Here is a 14,074-nt window from a genome sequence, read left to right on the forward strand (position 1 = left end):
CCAATGCTCTTAACCACTGAACCATGGTGCTCCATCCCTTTATTATCTGAAAAAATACACATACATGCATATATATGTACATACATACATACATACATACATACATACATACATACATACACAGAAGCAGTTTCTTCTGTGTGTGTGATCACAGTGTGCATATGGACATCTGAGAACAACTTGGCGGGTTTGGCTATCTCCTTTCTCCATGCTAGTCCTAGGGATTTGCTGCAAGCACCTCTGTGTGCTGCGCCATCTTGCCAGCCCCTGATCATTTTTGACTCATGTATAGACTCACGGTCATGTATTCTGTGAGTTATATTCAGTGGCGTCATTTACACTGTGGCTCACGCTGTGACAGTTTGGCGCTCCTTCGGGTTGACATGTGTGGGCTTTGGGGGTGTTCCTCTCACTGTCTTTGAGCCTATCTGTGCTTCTTGCTTTGGATTTGTATGAAGTTCATCTCAGGCTCTTTGTTCCCTGGTCCTGCTGCCAGCCATTTCTCCTAGGAGCCTTGGCACCCATGTTGTTTAAAGGGTAGTGGTGTAGGCCCTAAGCTCGTTGGGTAGATGAACTTTGAGGACTCTTTGGCTCATGGGAAATTAACACTGGCTTTCTGACGCTCTGGTGATACCCAGAAAGCACTGACCACCCTGAGCCAAATGTAGACACAACTGGACGGGACTGCAGACCTCACTTACGGATTAGCACCCACCCGGAGTTGCCTTCCACGGATAAGGCCTGCTTGCTAACCGCCAATCTGTGTTATGTGTCTCTTGAGTGCTTGTCAAATTAGCACCACTCCTTAAGTATCTAAAAAAAAAAAAATCCCAATGACATTTGAGAAAGGAAAAACTGCACAGCTGTGTTCGGGGCAGATCTGAGTCACTGCCCCTCCTCTGTCCCTGTTGTTGGGATGCTTGGACCCTTAGCTAGAATCCCATGAGACAGTGAGGAGTTGCTGTTCAAACTGGAGTGCGTGGTACCCACCATTGGTCAGAGGCTCTGCCACAGGCACCACACTTTGTGGTTAATGGCAGCTTTTTGTTGGTTTTGTCTTCTGAGAGAGGGTCTCATGTAGTCTAGCCTGGCCTTGAGTTTTTAATGTATCTGAGGCTGGCCTTGAACTCCTGACCCTCCTGCCTCCATGGCCAGGTGTGCACCATGTATTATTGAGACAGGATCTGATTACGTAGCCCAGCCTGGCCTCCAAGTTATGATCCTCTTACCTTGGAAGTTGGTTCCCTCTCTCCATCATGTGGGTCTGGGCAATCAAACTCTGGTCATTAGACTTGGAGGCAATTGTTAGTACCTTAAACCATATTACTGGCCCTAAACTAAAATTTTTTTTGAGGGTATATTTTAGTCTATTGCCAATACTGGTCTTACCAATGCTCACATTGCTCCATCTCTGAAGGCCCTGGGTAAAAAACTTATTTTAGCAATTAGATCTGTTTGCCCAATAATTCCTGCTAATCTCTGATAGCTTAAAGAGCCGCTTCAGGCTTACTTTGTATGTTTGCTGCCCTAGATCTGTAACTGGCCATTTCCCAAGAAGCAGCAGGGCATCTGGGGGAGGGAATGGGTTCAGAGCCCATGGACTGCATGTGCAGAGAGGCCCTTAATGTCACTGAATAAGGTCGGGAATGGGCAAGTATGTGCTGTCTTTTAGAGCGCTGAGTCATGGTTTCTGTGGTCTAGGCTGAGAAAGCAGTTGGCCAGAAAGTCTTCTCTTAGTCTTCTCTTTTGCAAGTATGTGATGTAGTTCTAATTTTACTTGATAGATTTGATCTTTAAAATATATATATATTTTGCTAGGCAGTGGTAGGTGGACTTTAATCCCAACCCTTGGGAGGCAGACAGATCTCTGAGTTCAAGGCTAGCATGGCCTATAGAGAGAGTTCCAGGACAGCCAGGGCCACACAGAGAAACCCTGTTTTGAAAAACTAAAAAACAAAGAATTTTTTTTTTTTTAAAGATTTGCGTGACTATGGCATGTGCACTTGTGGGGGTTAGAAGATGATCTTCATGTTTTACTTTCTTCTTTTTTTTTTCTTTTTTTTCTTTTTTTTTTTTTTCGGAGCTGGGGACTGAACCCAGGGCCTTGAGCTTGCTAGGCAAGTGCTCTACCACTGAGCTAAATCCCCAGCCCCAAGAATTTTTTTTTTTTTTAAAGATTTGCGTGACTATGGCATGTGCACTTGTGGGGGTTAGAAGATGATATTCATGTTTTACTTTCTTCTTTTTTTTTCTTTCTTTTTTTTTTCGGAGCTGGGGACCGAACCCAGGGCCTTGAGCTTGCTAGGCAAGTGCTCTACCACTGAGCTAAATCCCCAGCCCCAAGAATTTTTTTTTTTTTTTTTAAAGATTTGCGTGACTATGGCATGTGCACTTGTGGGGGGTTAGAAGATGATCTTCATGTTTTACTTTCTAACGGCAGGATTTTTTTCTCTTTCTTTCTTTAAAAATACTGCATTTATTTTTATTTTATGTGCACTGGTGTTTTGTTATTCTGTGTGTCTGCGTGAGGGTGTTGGATCCCCTGGAACTACAGTTACAGGCAGGTATGGGCTGCCATTATGGGTGCTGAGAGCTGAACCCAGGTCCTCTGGAAGAACAGCCGGTGCTCTTAACCTCTTAACTACTGAGCCCTCTTTCCAGCCTGAGGCATGAGTTCTTTTGTTCACTGGTCTCTGCCAGACCGGCTGGCTCTTGAGCTTCAGCAAGCCTCCTCTCTCTCTCTCTCTCTCTCTCCCTCCCTCTCCCCCTCTCCCCCTCTCCCCCTCTCCCCCTCTCTCCCTCTCTCCCGTCTTCCCGTATAGGTTTACTGGGATCATGGAGGCTTCCGTTGTGCAGATGGCCCTTACTGGGTTCTAGGGCTTTGAACTCGGGTCTTTAGGCTTGTCTGGCAAGCGCTTTACCCACTGAGCCATCTACTCAGCCCAATAGGTTATTCTTTGAATAAAAGTTAGGCTGTATAAATGTTGGTAGGTGACATAACCCATCCATCCTTCCTGAGGGACACTGGGTCTTGAGAAATAGCTGACAGACACTGAACTAACTGGTCTTAGATGTAAATCTGGCAAGACTGGACTGGACCTGAGAACTGAAGGACTTAGGTTCCTCGTCAGTAGCCAGGACTCTGAGCTGTGAACTCTGGGGTCACGACTATGGTGGCGAAAGTTCTCCTAACATATTCACTAAGCAGGGGAAGACCTATTGTTTCTCTTGTGTGTATGTGTGTGTTCTTGGGTGTATGAATATGCACCACGTGTGAGGGGAGCAGGGTAGGGGGAGGCACTTGAAGAGGCCAGAAAAGATATCAGATCCCCAGGAACTGGAGTTACAGGTCGTTGGGACTGCCAGTGTGGGTGCTGGGAACTGAATCCCAGTCCTTTGCACAAGCGCTCTTAACCTCTGAGCCTAATCTCCAGCCCGAAGGGATCTATCTGCTTTTTCTTTTTTTCCCCCACTGGCTCCTGGGTGAGCCACAAAGATGACCATCTCCCTCAGGTTGCTGTGTGGGTAGCTTTGAGGTATGTGTCTCTCTTCTGCAGGTTTGGAAAGCAGCAAAGATACCTACTAGATGCTTGTGTAGGGTCTTGGGTTTGCCATGGGGAGAGGCTGGAAAAAGAACATGGTGGCCCTCACTTTCTGGTCTCTTGCCGTGGTGTGCACAGTGTTGATGCAGCCTTTTGCAGACTGGAGCTGAGCTCAGGAGGAGTTGTGTCCCATTTGTGGCTTAGCAGGTGTTTAGGGACAGCTGGCCACTGGCCTCTCTTCTGTTCCTTCACAAACTAGGATCAGACAAAATGTTTATAGTTCTTGCATGATTGTATCAAGATGAGTTAGCTTGGCCTTCATACACCCTTCCTTTTCCTTTTAGGAAAAAAAATGCTAAAATCAAGACAGGGTACAAGAGGGAGCATATCAACCTGGGCTGTGATGTGGACTTTGACATCGCTGGGCCCTCAATCCGGGGCGCTCTGGTGCTTGGCTATGAGGGTTGGCTGGCTGGCTACCAGATGAATTTTGAGACCTCGAAGTCCCGAGTGACCCAGAGCAACTTTGCAGTTGGCTACAAGACGGACGAATTCCAGCTTCATACTAATGTGTAAGTGTATGTTTTAGTTACTTTCCTATTGCTGGGGCAGAACACCATGACCAAGGCAACCTATTAAAAAAAAAAAAGTGTTTAGTTAGACTTACCATTTTAGTGTGTTACAGTCTATGATATCAACAGGAACAGCTGAGAGCTCACATCTTTTTCTTTTTTCCAGAGCTGGGGACCGAACCCAGGGCCTTGCATTTGCTAGGCAAGCGCTCTACCACTGAGCCAAATCCCCAACGCTGAGAGCTCACTTCTTGATCCACAACCACAAGGCAGACAGAAAGAGGAAACAGTGGGGGTGGCAGGAGTCTTTTGAAACCTCAAAGCCCGCCCCTAGTGACACACCTCCAGCAAGGCCACACCTCCTAATCCTTCCCAAACAGTTCGACCAACTGAGGACCAAGCATTCACGTGAAGGCCAAACCCAGTCATTCATAATGCCACAGGTGTTTGTGTATGTGGCTAGGGTGGTGACTTTTCCTTTTTTCCTAAGTTTGGTTTTCAGTCCTTTGGGTTAATGAGCCACAGGGCCTGTTAGCATTTTTGTTTCACATCACGTGGAGGATAATCAGGCGTTCATAGTATTCTCTCCATTAACGTGGTTAACAGCTTGCTGATTGCTGGATGGTGGGGTGCTGGGCCGGGCCTGTTAGGTTGGGGAGAGTCTGTCTGTGGACTCAGGTTGAAGGACATTGATAACTTGAGGTAAACAATTTCAATCATAAAAATAATCTTATTTGGTGCTAGAGGAAAGCTCAGCAGATTAAAACACTTACTGAGGGATAACTGGTTTGGTTCCCAGCATCCTTGTCATGCATGCCACACAGTGGCCTGAAACCCCAGCTCCAGGGGATCCAGTGCTCTCTTCTGGGATCTGAAGGGGACTCCCCCCAGGCCCTCCCCATTCGGGGTTAATTCCATGAAATACTAATCTGTTCTTTCCACTAGAGGGAGCTAAATAAATGGCTTCTTAAACTCAGACCAATAATGGTATTGGTCTAAACCAATATTATTTCCATTAATACAATTAAAAACATGTATTTTGTGTGTGTGTGTGTGTGTGTGTGTGTGTGTGTGTGTCTTTGTCTGTCTGTCTGTCTGTGAACTACTATGCTCCAGTGTATGTGTGGAGGTTATATAACAACTTGCACGGAGTCTGTCCTGTTCTTCCTCATCCAAACCACAGCACTTGCCTTCCAAGGAATGTGGCGCAGAACTTTCTTGATTGTTCTGGCTGTGTCTCTTCTCCTTGGCTTCCCTCCTACCATCTTTTACAAAAGTGAAGACACAGACAGTAGACAGCAGAGAGCTCTGTAGGATTCTAATTTTCTAGTTTCTGCTTTCATTGGGGGGAGGACCAAAACGGGTTTATTTTTATTCGTGTGTGTGTGTGTGTGTGTGTGTGTGTGTAAGATGTGTGTGTAAGATGTGTGTGTAAGATGTGTGTGTAAGATGTGTGTGCAGGTGCCCACGGTGGGCTGGATGCTCTACAGCTGAGTTATGGGCAGTTGTAAACTGCCTGATGTGGGTGCTGGGAGCTGAACTCAGGTCCTTTGGAAGAGCAGCAAGTACTTTTAACTGAGCCACTTCTCCATCTACCTCCATTTTTAAAGAGTATTTAGAAGCTGTCTTGAGGTTCTGTGCTGCTCTGGTAGGGCTTCCTGTATTTCAGCACTTGTTCTGTGAAATTTGGTCTCCATACCCTGGCTTGATTAGTCTATTTCTGGCAACCTTGCTTTCTTGTTAGTGTTGTTGACTCGACCTGGGTTTCATCCCACCTCCCCAGACAGCTGGACATCTGTTGGCTATGCTTACTTGCAGGAATGATGGGACGGAGTTTGGTGGCTCCATTTACCAGAAGGTGAACAAGAAGTTGGAGACTGCTGTCAATCTCGCCTGGACCGCAGGAAACAGTAACACTCGCTTTGGAATAGCAGCCAAGTATCAGGTCGACCCTGATGCCTGCTTTTCGGTGGGTACCTGAGAATCACTCGTCTCACACGATTGAGAGATTTCTGTGCTTCTGCTTAGATGTTTTCTCACTGGGCAGAGATGATTCTTGTATTTTTTTTTTCCTCTTTTTTCTTTTTTTCGGAGCTGGGGACTGAACCCAGGGCCTTGTGCTTGCTAGGCAAGCGCTCTACCACTGAGCTAAATCCCCAACCCTGAGATGATGCTTGTATTTAATTGAGATCCTTGAGACAGATACTTTTTAGAAGAAGCCTCACTATATGGCCTTGGTGGTCTGGAACTTACTCTATAGTTCTCATAGAGATCTGCCTGCCTCTGCCTTACCAGTGCTGGGATTAAAGGAATGTGCCACAATTGGCCTCCATGGCTTTTGTTTTTATTTTTGTATTTTTTTGGAGACAAGGTTTCTCTGTGTAGCCTTGAGTGTCCTAGAACTCACTTTGTAGACCAGGAAGGCCTCAAATTCAAGAGATCCACCTGCCTCTGCCTCTCAAGTGTTGGGATTAAAGGCGTGTCAATCCCACTTGATACCTGCGTGGCTTTTATATCTTCAGTATTTTTACACTGGAGGAGCTGAGCACTTATGGAGGTTAATTGGGTAACTTCCTTAAAGGCACCCAGCACCCAGCAAGTATGTGCTGGGCCTGGCTGTAAGCAGACCGCTCCATTCTCGAGCCTCTCTAATTCATCTGTCCCATCATGACAACTGTAAGGGGTGTTTTATTCTTCCCCTCATTTCATTTGGTTTTCAGTCCCTACAGTCCACATGAAGACATCAACGGTCAGTGTATTCCAGTGGTAGAGCCCTGGCCCAGCACGTTCGAGGGCCTGACTTCAGCCGCATTACTGGGGAAAACCCCAAACAAACAGAATCAAGGCTTCGATGTAGCTCGTTTGGTAGAATGCTGGCTTAACATGCAGAAAGCCTGTGCTTGGTCCCCAGAACTGCAGAAGCAGCAGGCAGAAGGATCAGAAGGCCATTCTTGCAAGAGTTCAGAGGCAGCTTTGGGCTCTATAGTGAGATCACATCTCTAAAAAAAGACAAAACCAGGTGGCATCTTGTCTTGCTAACCCCATGGCACCCGTCAGGGGCCCAGAATGGCACAGGTTTTATGGTGAACCCACTCAACTGGCTTCTGTCATCGCACTGTAGGTGACCACCTTTTTGAGGTGGAATGAGGAAGTGTTGTGTTGCAGAATGTTTCTGTGGGTTGGTGTAACTCACAGAGTCTATTGTAAGTCTCCTGACCTGGGAACTGGACTCGGCTCCCTCAACATGAGGCATGCTTGTAAAACAAGGGCTCTCCTTGTTGGGATGTTGGGAGCATAAAGGAACAGTTAGAAGGGACACGGCCTGCCGAGAGCCCTTCTTCTCCTTGCTCTGTCCTTGGAAGTTCACAGAAGCGGGGAAAGCACACGCACCTGCACGTGACACATCTCATGTTGAGTTTTCCAAGATGGCCATGAGCAGGCGTGAACACGGTTCTGATACCTGGGATTTGCCTAAGATGCTGTCACCAATTTTGGAGGTAGACCTGTAGGACAGTTTTCACGGGTGAGGGACACCATCTTCACTTGGACTTTTTTTCTTTTTTCCTTCAGGCCAAAGTGAACAACTCCAGTCTAATTGGCTTAGGGTACACTCAGACCCTAAAACCAGGTAGGTGTTACCCACGTGCAAAGCTAGTTTTCTGTTGCGTTTTGCTGATTTCCGCTATTGCTGAGGGACATTATAAACGAGTATATATAGGCTTTTATAATAATTAAATGTTTATTAAGGGAGTTGGGAAGCCATTGTAAGAAGAGAGTCCGAGAAAAGAGTACAGAAGGAAACGGCCTGGGCTAACTCACATCACATCTCTGGTTCTTTTCTCCTTTCCTTTTCCCAGTATATGATACCCGATAGCTACTCCCAGGCTGGAGTCAAAATTATCCTGTCAGTCATCCTCACGATAGACATAGGGATGGTGGGTAGTGGGTCTTCTATGCATAGTTATCCCAGCCTCTCACTAGAGTGTGAGGACTGCAGAAATGCTCAAGGCTGATTATGTGATATGAGAATCAAGTTCCTCTAGGGAAAACCAGCCCGTTCGATCTAAGTCCCAGGAAAAGAAGAAGTTTATTGTTTGCGTGTGTGCGCGCGCGCGTGTGCGTGCGTGTGTTTGTGTGTGAAGATGAATGTAAGACTCAGGCTGTTACAGGATAGGGTTTCCCTCTAATGCAGTATTGCTCCAGCAAGTCTTGTTGTAGGGTGGCAGTAGTGGTTGGCACACTCATTGTAACTGGGCTGGGGGAGGCAGGATGGAACGGGGATTCGGAAGGATTCCAGCAGGGTCTCTCTGCTCTGCGTCCCAGCGGTGGCCATTCACATGTGTTGCTTTGAGGATGGCAGCAGGCCGTGTTGTATTATAGAAGCTTGAAGGCTCACCTTGCTTGGCCACCGCCTGGAACAGACTCTGACTTTGATGTTAACCTCTCTTCTCTTTCCCTCCCTCCTGCCCCTTTCTTCCTCCAACTGTCACCCCGCCCTCCCACACCTTCTGCCTCATCTCCCTACAGGTATCAAACTGACACTGTCAGCCCTGCTGGATGGCAAGAACGTCAATGCGGGTGGCCACAAGCTTGGTTTAGGACTGGAATTTCAAGCATAAATGAATATTGTACAATCGTTAATTTTAAACTATTTTGCAGCATAGCTACCTTCAGAGTTTAGTGTACCTTTTAATGTCATATGTTGGGGATGCGAGAGTTGATTGATACCACGTTAGACCTCCAGGCTAAGGATGACTCGGCTTTAAGGTGTTTACCGTTTCAGAGGTACAGCGGAAACCCCATTCCAGGAAGGGTCCTTTTTAGCTGTAGGCGTGGGCTGGGGAGGAGCTCCTCTAGAGATGCCAGGCTGCAAGTGGAAGCTGGGAACGTGTGGACCCTTTGTAAATCTGTATCCAGTCCGCACATGAAATTGTGACTTCCTGAACATCGAACCCCGGTGTCCCGATCCTGTCTGCTCGGAAGCATGTACACACCTACGTGAAAGGGACGGTTTTTTTTTTTTTTTATCGGATGGTCACGCCCTGTTCCCATCGTGCCCTGTTCCCATCCTAGCCCATCAGTTACCTGTTTTACACCAAAAGTAGTCTTTAGGGTGTAGTTAGCAATTTCTTTTGTGCCATTTTAGGGTGGAGAGGGTGGGCATGATGAAGCCAGTCATTCAGGACTTAATTCTTCCTTGTGTTGTGGTGTGGTTTTCTTCCTTTCTTCTGTTTTTTTTTTTTAATTCCTTTTTTTTTGCCATTGCACCAGAGTATGAAATAGCTTCCAGGTTCTCCGGCTCAGAGCTGGGCGGGTGATTGTGGTCACACCCTGACAACACTAGGGATCTCAACGGACTCCTCTTGTAGCCGCACCACTATTTTTAGCAGTTTAATGGGTACATTATAGAGTCTTCCATTTTGTGTGGAATTAGCTCCTCCCCTTCAAATGCTGTAATTAACATCACTTAAAATAAAACTTGAATAAAATACTGAAACCTCATCCTCTCTCGTTGCTTTTGGTAAAACTGTGAATGGCCAGGGCACTGGTTTGGATTTGTGCTTTGCTCCTTTGCGTTCATAGGACTTTTGTTCTTGGTGTCTGTCTGATAAGTCACCACTAACCTGACAGAAAAGAAGACTTTGGAGGCTGGAGAGGGGCTTAACAGTGCTTCCTGCTCCTGTAGCCCTGCAGCCGCTCTCTGACTCCCTCTCCTGGCCGCCTTAGGTACCCACACGTGTGTGACACAAATAAAAACATCTTTTAAGAAAGCATCACAGTTGATGTGATGGCACATCCTTGGAGATAACACAAGGATATAGTGAGTGAGTTCTGTGAAGAGGAGAGTTGTGAGGTGTAGGTTGATGTCATTATGCAGGTGAAGGCTGGGATGGATAGAAAGAGGCCTGTCATTGGGCGAGAAGGATGGACAGGAGAAAAGTTTTAGAGAGGCAGAGAAGGCTGGAGCCAAGGAGGAAGGAGCTGAGAGAGCATGGCGGCGGATGTTAAGATTCCTCTCTGCACATATTACAGGTTGTAATGACTATTCTTAAGGGATGGATATGTATAGGATTTTGTGTCGTCTAGATGGGCAAATTATATCTTATCAGTTGGACCAGAGGTTATTGTGTGATGTGTTCTTTCATGCGATGATTTAAATTGAGTTCAAGAAAGTGTATGGTGGCAGGATGTACTGGGCCCACCACGGAGTTGGGATGTGTATACCTGACCTGGTGTGATGGAAACCAGCCAAGAGAGCAGTGAGTGAGGGCGGGGCAGCCTGACAGTCGGGTTGGAATGGCTCATGGACAGTGGGTCAGAAAGTAGATGGGGCCAGTGTGGAGCTGCTGAGATAAATTAACACTAGTTCCAATGGCCCACCGGAGCCAGAGCCAGAACTATCGAGAGAGCTCGAACGCCAAGGTACGTGTGGAAACTGTTCCGCTGTTTTTGCGAGGTTCGGGAGGGCCTGCCCTTAGTGTTGGAGTCAAACCACAACAGACCAACATGGTTCCACGTGGAAAGGTTTAATAAGAGGAATAGTAGAAGAGGAGAGGAGTAAAAGCCGGCCATGAGCATGTGGAAGGAAGGGGGGTGGTGGGGAGAGAAGGGACAAAGGAGAAGAGGGCAAGAGAGTGAGGAGGGGGTAAGCAGCCCCTTTTATAATGCCAGGCAAACCTGACTGTTGCCAGGTAACTGGGGGTGGAGCTTAGACAGAATGCCAACAGTTGAGTCAGGAAGCTAGGGGTGTTGGATCTAGAGAGAACTGCAATCAGTCACAGGCAGTCTGATGAGGGTACTGGGAATTGAACCAGGGTCCTCAGCAAGAGCATTAAGCATTGTTGAACCACAGCCTCTTCCAATAAAATCTTTTAGAAATTATATATATATATAGTGTAAATATAAATTACATAATATACATTATATAATCTATATAATATATAGTGTGTAAATTATATATAAATAAGTATATATATGAAAGGTCACTAATCACCGATATGTCGAGGGTGTGCTGGCTTCTTGGCTCAGGTTTGAATGAGAGTGTTCTCTTAGGCTCTGGCATTTGAGTGAGTACTTAGTCTCCAGTAGGTGCTGTCTGGGGAGGCTTAGGTGGCGTGGCCTTGCCAGAGGAAGTATGTCACTGGTGGGTGGGTCTTATGCTGTTCCTAGTTTGTGGTTTGATGTCTAAGCTTTCAGTTTGCCATTCCTGGTGCCATGCTTGTCCACTGCCATGCTTCCCGGCCTCAGTGGTGATGGACTCCTAACTCTCTGGAATTGGGAGCCCAAATAAATTGCCCATGGTCACGGTGTTTTGTCACAGCAGTAGGAAAGTAAACACAACTAGGATGCACCCTCATTTCAGCGAGAGAGTTTGGGTCTACATGGTTGTGGTAGAATCCACTTGTTGGTTGTGAAACTGAATCCCTTCTTGCTGACTTGTTTCCTGAAGAGCATGCAGTACCTGGATGATATCATTACATTGTCTTCTGTCTCCAGTGTGTGGAACTGGAAGGCTCCTTGTCTAACCCTTACTAGGCTCCTGTTCTCCAGGACCGGCTCTGTCCTTTTACTGGCTCATGATTAAACTAGGCTCCCCTTTATAAGGTGAGCATCCATGAGAAGTAAGCTTACCACACTTACAATAACTACCACTCACAGGCTTTCCCTTGTGGGCCATGAGGGGGTGGTCATTTTGAAGTTTAATCTTGTTTTTTCAAGACAGGGTTTCCCTGTGTAGTCCTGGCTGTCCTGGAATTTGCTGTGAAGACCAGGTTGGCCTTCTCACTTCTCAGATTCACCTGCCTCTGCCTCCCAAGTGCTGAGATTGGGTGTGTCAGCCAGTACCTCCTTTTTTAAAAGAAAAATTTTAATTGCTCCTATTTCCTAGATATGGCTGCTTTGCCTGCACATGTTTGTGCACTACATGCAGTCTGGTGCCTACAGAGGCCAGAAGAGGGTGTCAGATCCCCTGCGGCTGGAGTTACAGGTGGTTGTGAGCTGCCACGGAAAGCTGGGAACCGAGCCTGGGTCCTCTCAAAGAGCAGCCAGTGTTCTGAACCACTGACCCACCTCACAGCCCTTCTCCTCTATTAACGTTTTTATATTGATTCTCCTTATACGTGTGCATGTGCATTACAGAGAACAGCCAAGGGAGTCTATTTTCTCCTAGTATGTGGGTCCTGGGGATTGAACTCAGGGATTGAAATTTAAGGAACTGAACATACCTGAGTGGAAACCTATAGGAAATATACCCACAGACAGGAACTCTGTACCAAGGCTCTAGGCAAACTTTCTAAATTTATGTTTTCTTTTTCTTTATTTTTTATTTTTTTTTTGGGGGGGGGAGGGTTTCTCTGTGTAGCCCTGGCTGTCCTGGCACTCACTCTGGAGACCAGACTGGCCTTGAACTCAGAGATCCATCTGCCTCTGAGGTTTATATTTTAGCGTTTCATCAAATATTTAACACTTCTCCATAGTTAAGGATGCATCAATAAACAAGGTAAAGTCAAGCTGACCTTGGCAGGCTTGCTGTCGTGTGGGGGACACTGTAAGCCTGGATAATATTTAACAGGGAGAAGGGTTAAGAAAGAAAAGCAAGAAAGTTGGCTAGGAAGTCAGAACGAGACACTGCGGTTGAGGATAGGCTCAAATGTCCCAAAGACATAATTCGATCACTTCACAAAACCCTGAACAAAAACATAACCCAGCAGGTGGGAGGTGGAGGTGAAGGAGTTCAAGGTTATTCATGGGTAGAAAGGGATTTTGAGGCCATCCTGGGCTACTTGAGATCCTGTTTCAGAACCAAAATCAAAAAGGGTGCTGGGGAAATTATTCAACTGTTAGAGCACTTGCTGCTCTTGTAGAGGACCAGGGTGTAGTTTCCAGGATCCGCATGGGGTGGCTCATAATCACAGCAAACTCCAGCTCGGGGTGGGGGATGTGTGGGGAGATGCTCTTCTGGCATTGGAGGGCACTTGAACTTACACTTTTACTTTATTTTTAAAAAGTTATTATTATTATTATTATTATTATTATTATTATTATTATTATTATTATTATTATTATTGTCGAGACAGCATTTCTCTGTGTAGCCCTGGCTGTCGCATAATCACTTTGTAGACCAGGCTAGCCTCGAACTCACTTAGATTTGCCTGCCTCTGCCTCCTGAGTGCTGGAACAAAAGATATGCGCTATCACACCTGGCTATTTTTCATTCAGAAATGATTGCTTTCATACATGTATGTGAACTCCATGTGCCTAATGTCTGTGGAGATCAAAAGAGGTTTTGTGATCAGATTCTCTGGAACTGGAGTTAGAAGTGGTTTGTGAGCTGTTTAATCTGAGTGCTGGGAACCAAACCCAGTCCTCTGCAAGAGTAGCAAGCACTTTCAACAGCTGAACATTCTCTCCAGCTCCATATATATTATATTTATAAAACGTATTAAACCTAAGTGTGTAGGAGTTTTGCCTGTGTGTCTCTGAATCAGCTGTACGTCTAGTGTTTGAGTGTGCCCTAAGAGGGTACCACATCCCCTGGGACAGATGGTAGTGCGCCCTCACAAAGGAGAAGGGAATCGAGCCCAGGAGCTCTGGGGGATCAGCCAGTGCTCTTAACTGATGACCCACTTCTCAAAGATGACGACGACAAATTACACAACAACCACCAGTTGAAAATAAATTCGTACCATTCGTCTTTCTCAGCACCCTTCTCTACAATCCCACGCTAACCTTTCCGGTTCAGGAATGCGACGTCATCACGTCGGGACGTAGCAGCTTCGGGAGTGCGCTTCGGACGCGTCTCTGACGTCACTTCACAGAACCTAGCAACAGCGCAGGCTCCGGGCCGAGTCCGTTATGGCTGCCGCCTCCTTGGGCAGAATGAGCGGGGCTGCACGAGAGAAGCTGTCGCCCGGGTCGGGAGCCCGGAGCTTCGGAGCGCTGGCGCGATCTCTGGTGCTG

The 14,074-nt window shown here is 46.6% G+C and overlaps 2 protein-coding genes across 4 annotated transcripts in view; both read left to right on the plus strand.

Annotated features, from left to right (window-relative positions):
* Nucleotides 1–9,616, plus strand: part of Vdac1 (voltage-dependent anion channel 1) — a 31,166-nt gene extending 21,550 nt beyond the window's left edge. For 2 of the 3 annotated variants that reach the window (NM_031353.2, XM_063269961.1), the window contains 4 exon segments: nt 3,887–4,114; nt 5,933–6,083; nt 7,685–7,742; nt 8,642–9,616. In NM_031353.2, the coding sequence (NP_112643.1) occupies nt 3,887–4,114; nt 5,933–6,083; nt 7,685–7,742; nt 8,642–8,733 (529 nt within the window). In that variant the 3' untranslated portion in view covers nt 8,734–9,616. 3 annotated transcript variants of the gene reach the window in all.
* A 4,346-nt stretch (nt 9,617–13,962) lies between these two features.
* The window catches only part of C10h5orf15 (similar to human chromosome 5 open reading frame 15), a 12,605-nt gene continuing 12,493 nt past the window's right edge, over nt 13,963–14,074 (plus strand). Inside the window, exon 1 of the mRNA NM_001106999.2 lies at nt 13,963–14,074. This exon is cut by the window's right edge and continues 31 nt beyond it. Coding sequence (NP_001100469.1) covers nt 13,970–14,074 — 105 coding nt within the window. The 5' untranslated portion in view covers nt 13,963–13,969.

This window comes from Rattus norvegicus, chromosome 10 (assembly GCF_036323735.1).
Source record: "Rattus norvegicus strain BN/NHsdMcwi chromosome 10, GRCr8, whole genome shotgun sequence".
Lineage (NCBI taxonomy): Eukaryota > Metazoa > Chordata > Mammalia > Rodentia > Muridae > Rattus > Rattus norvegicus.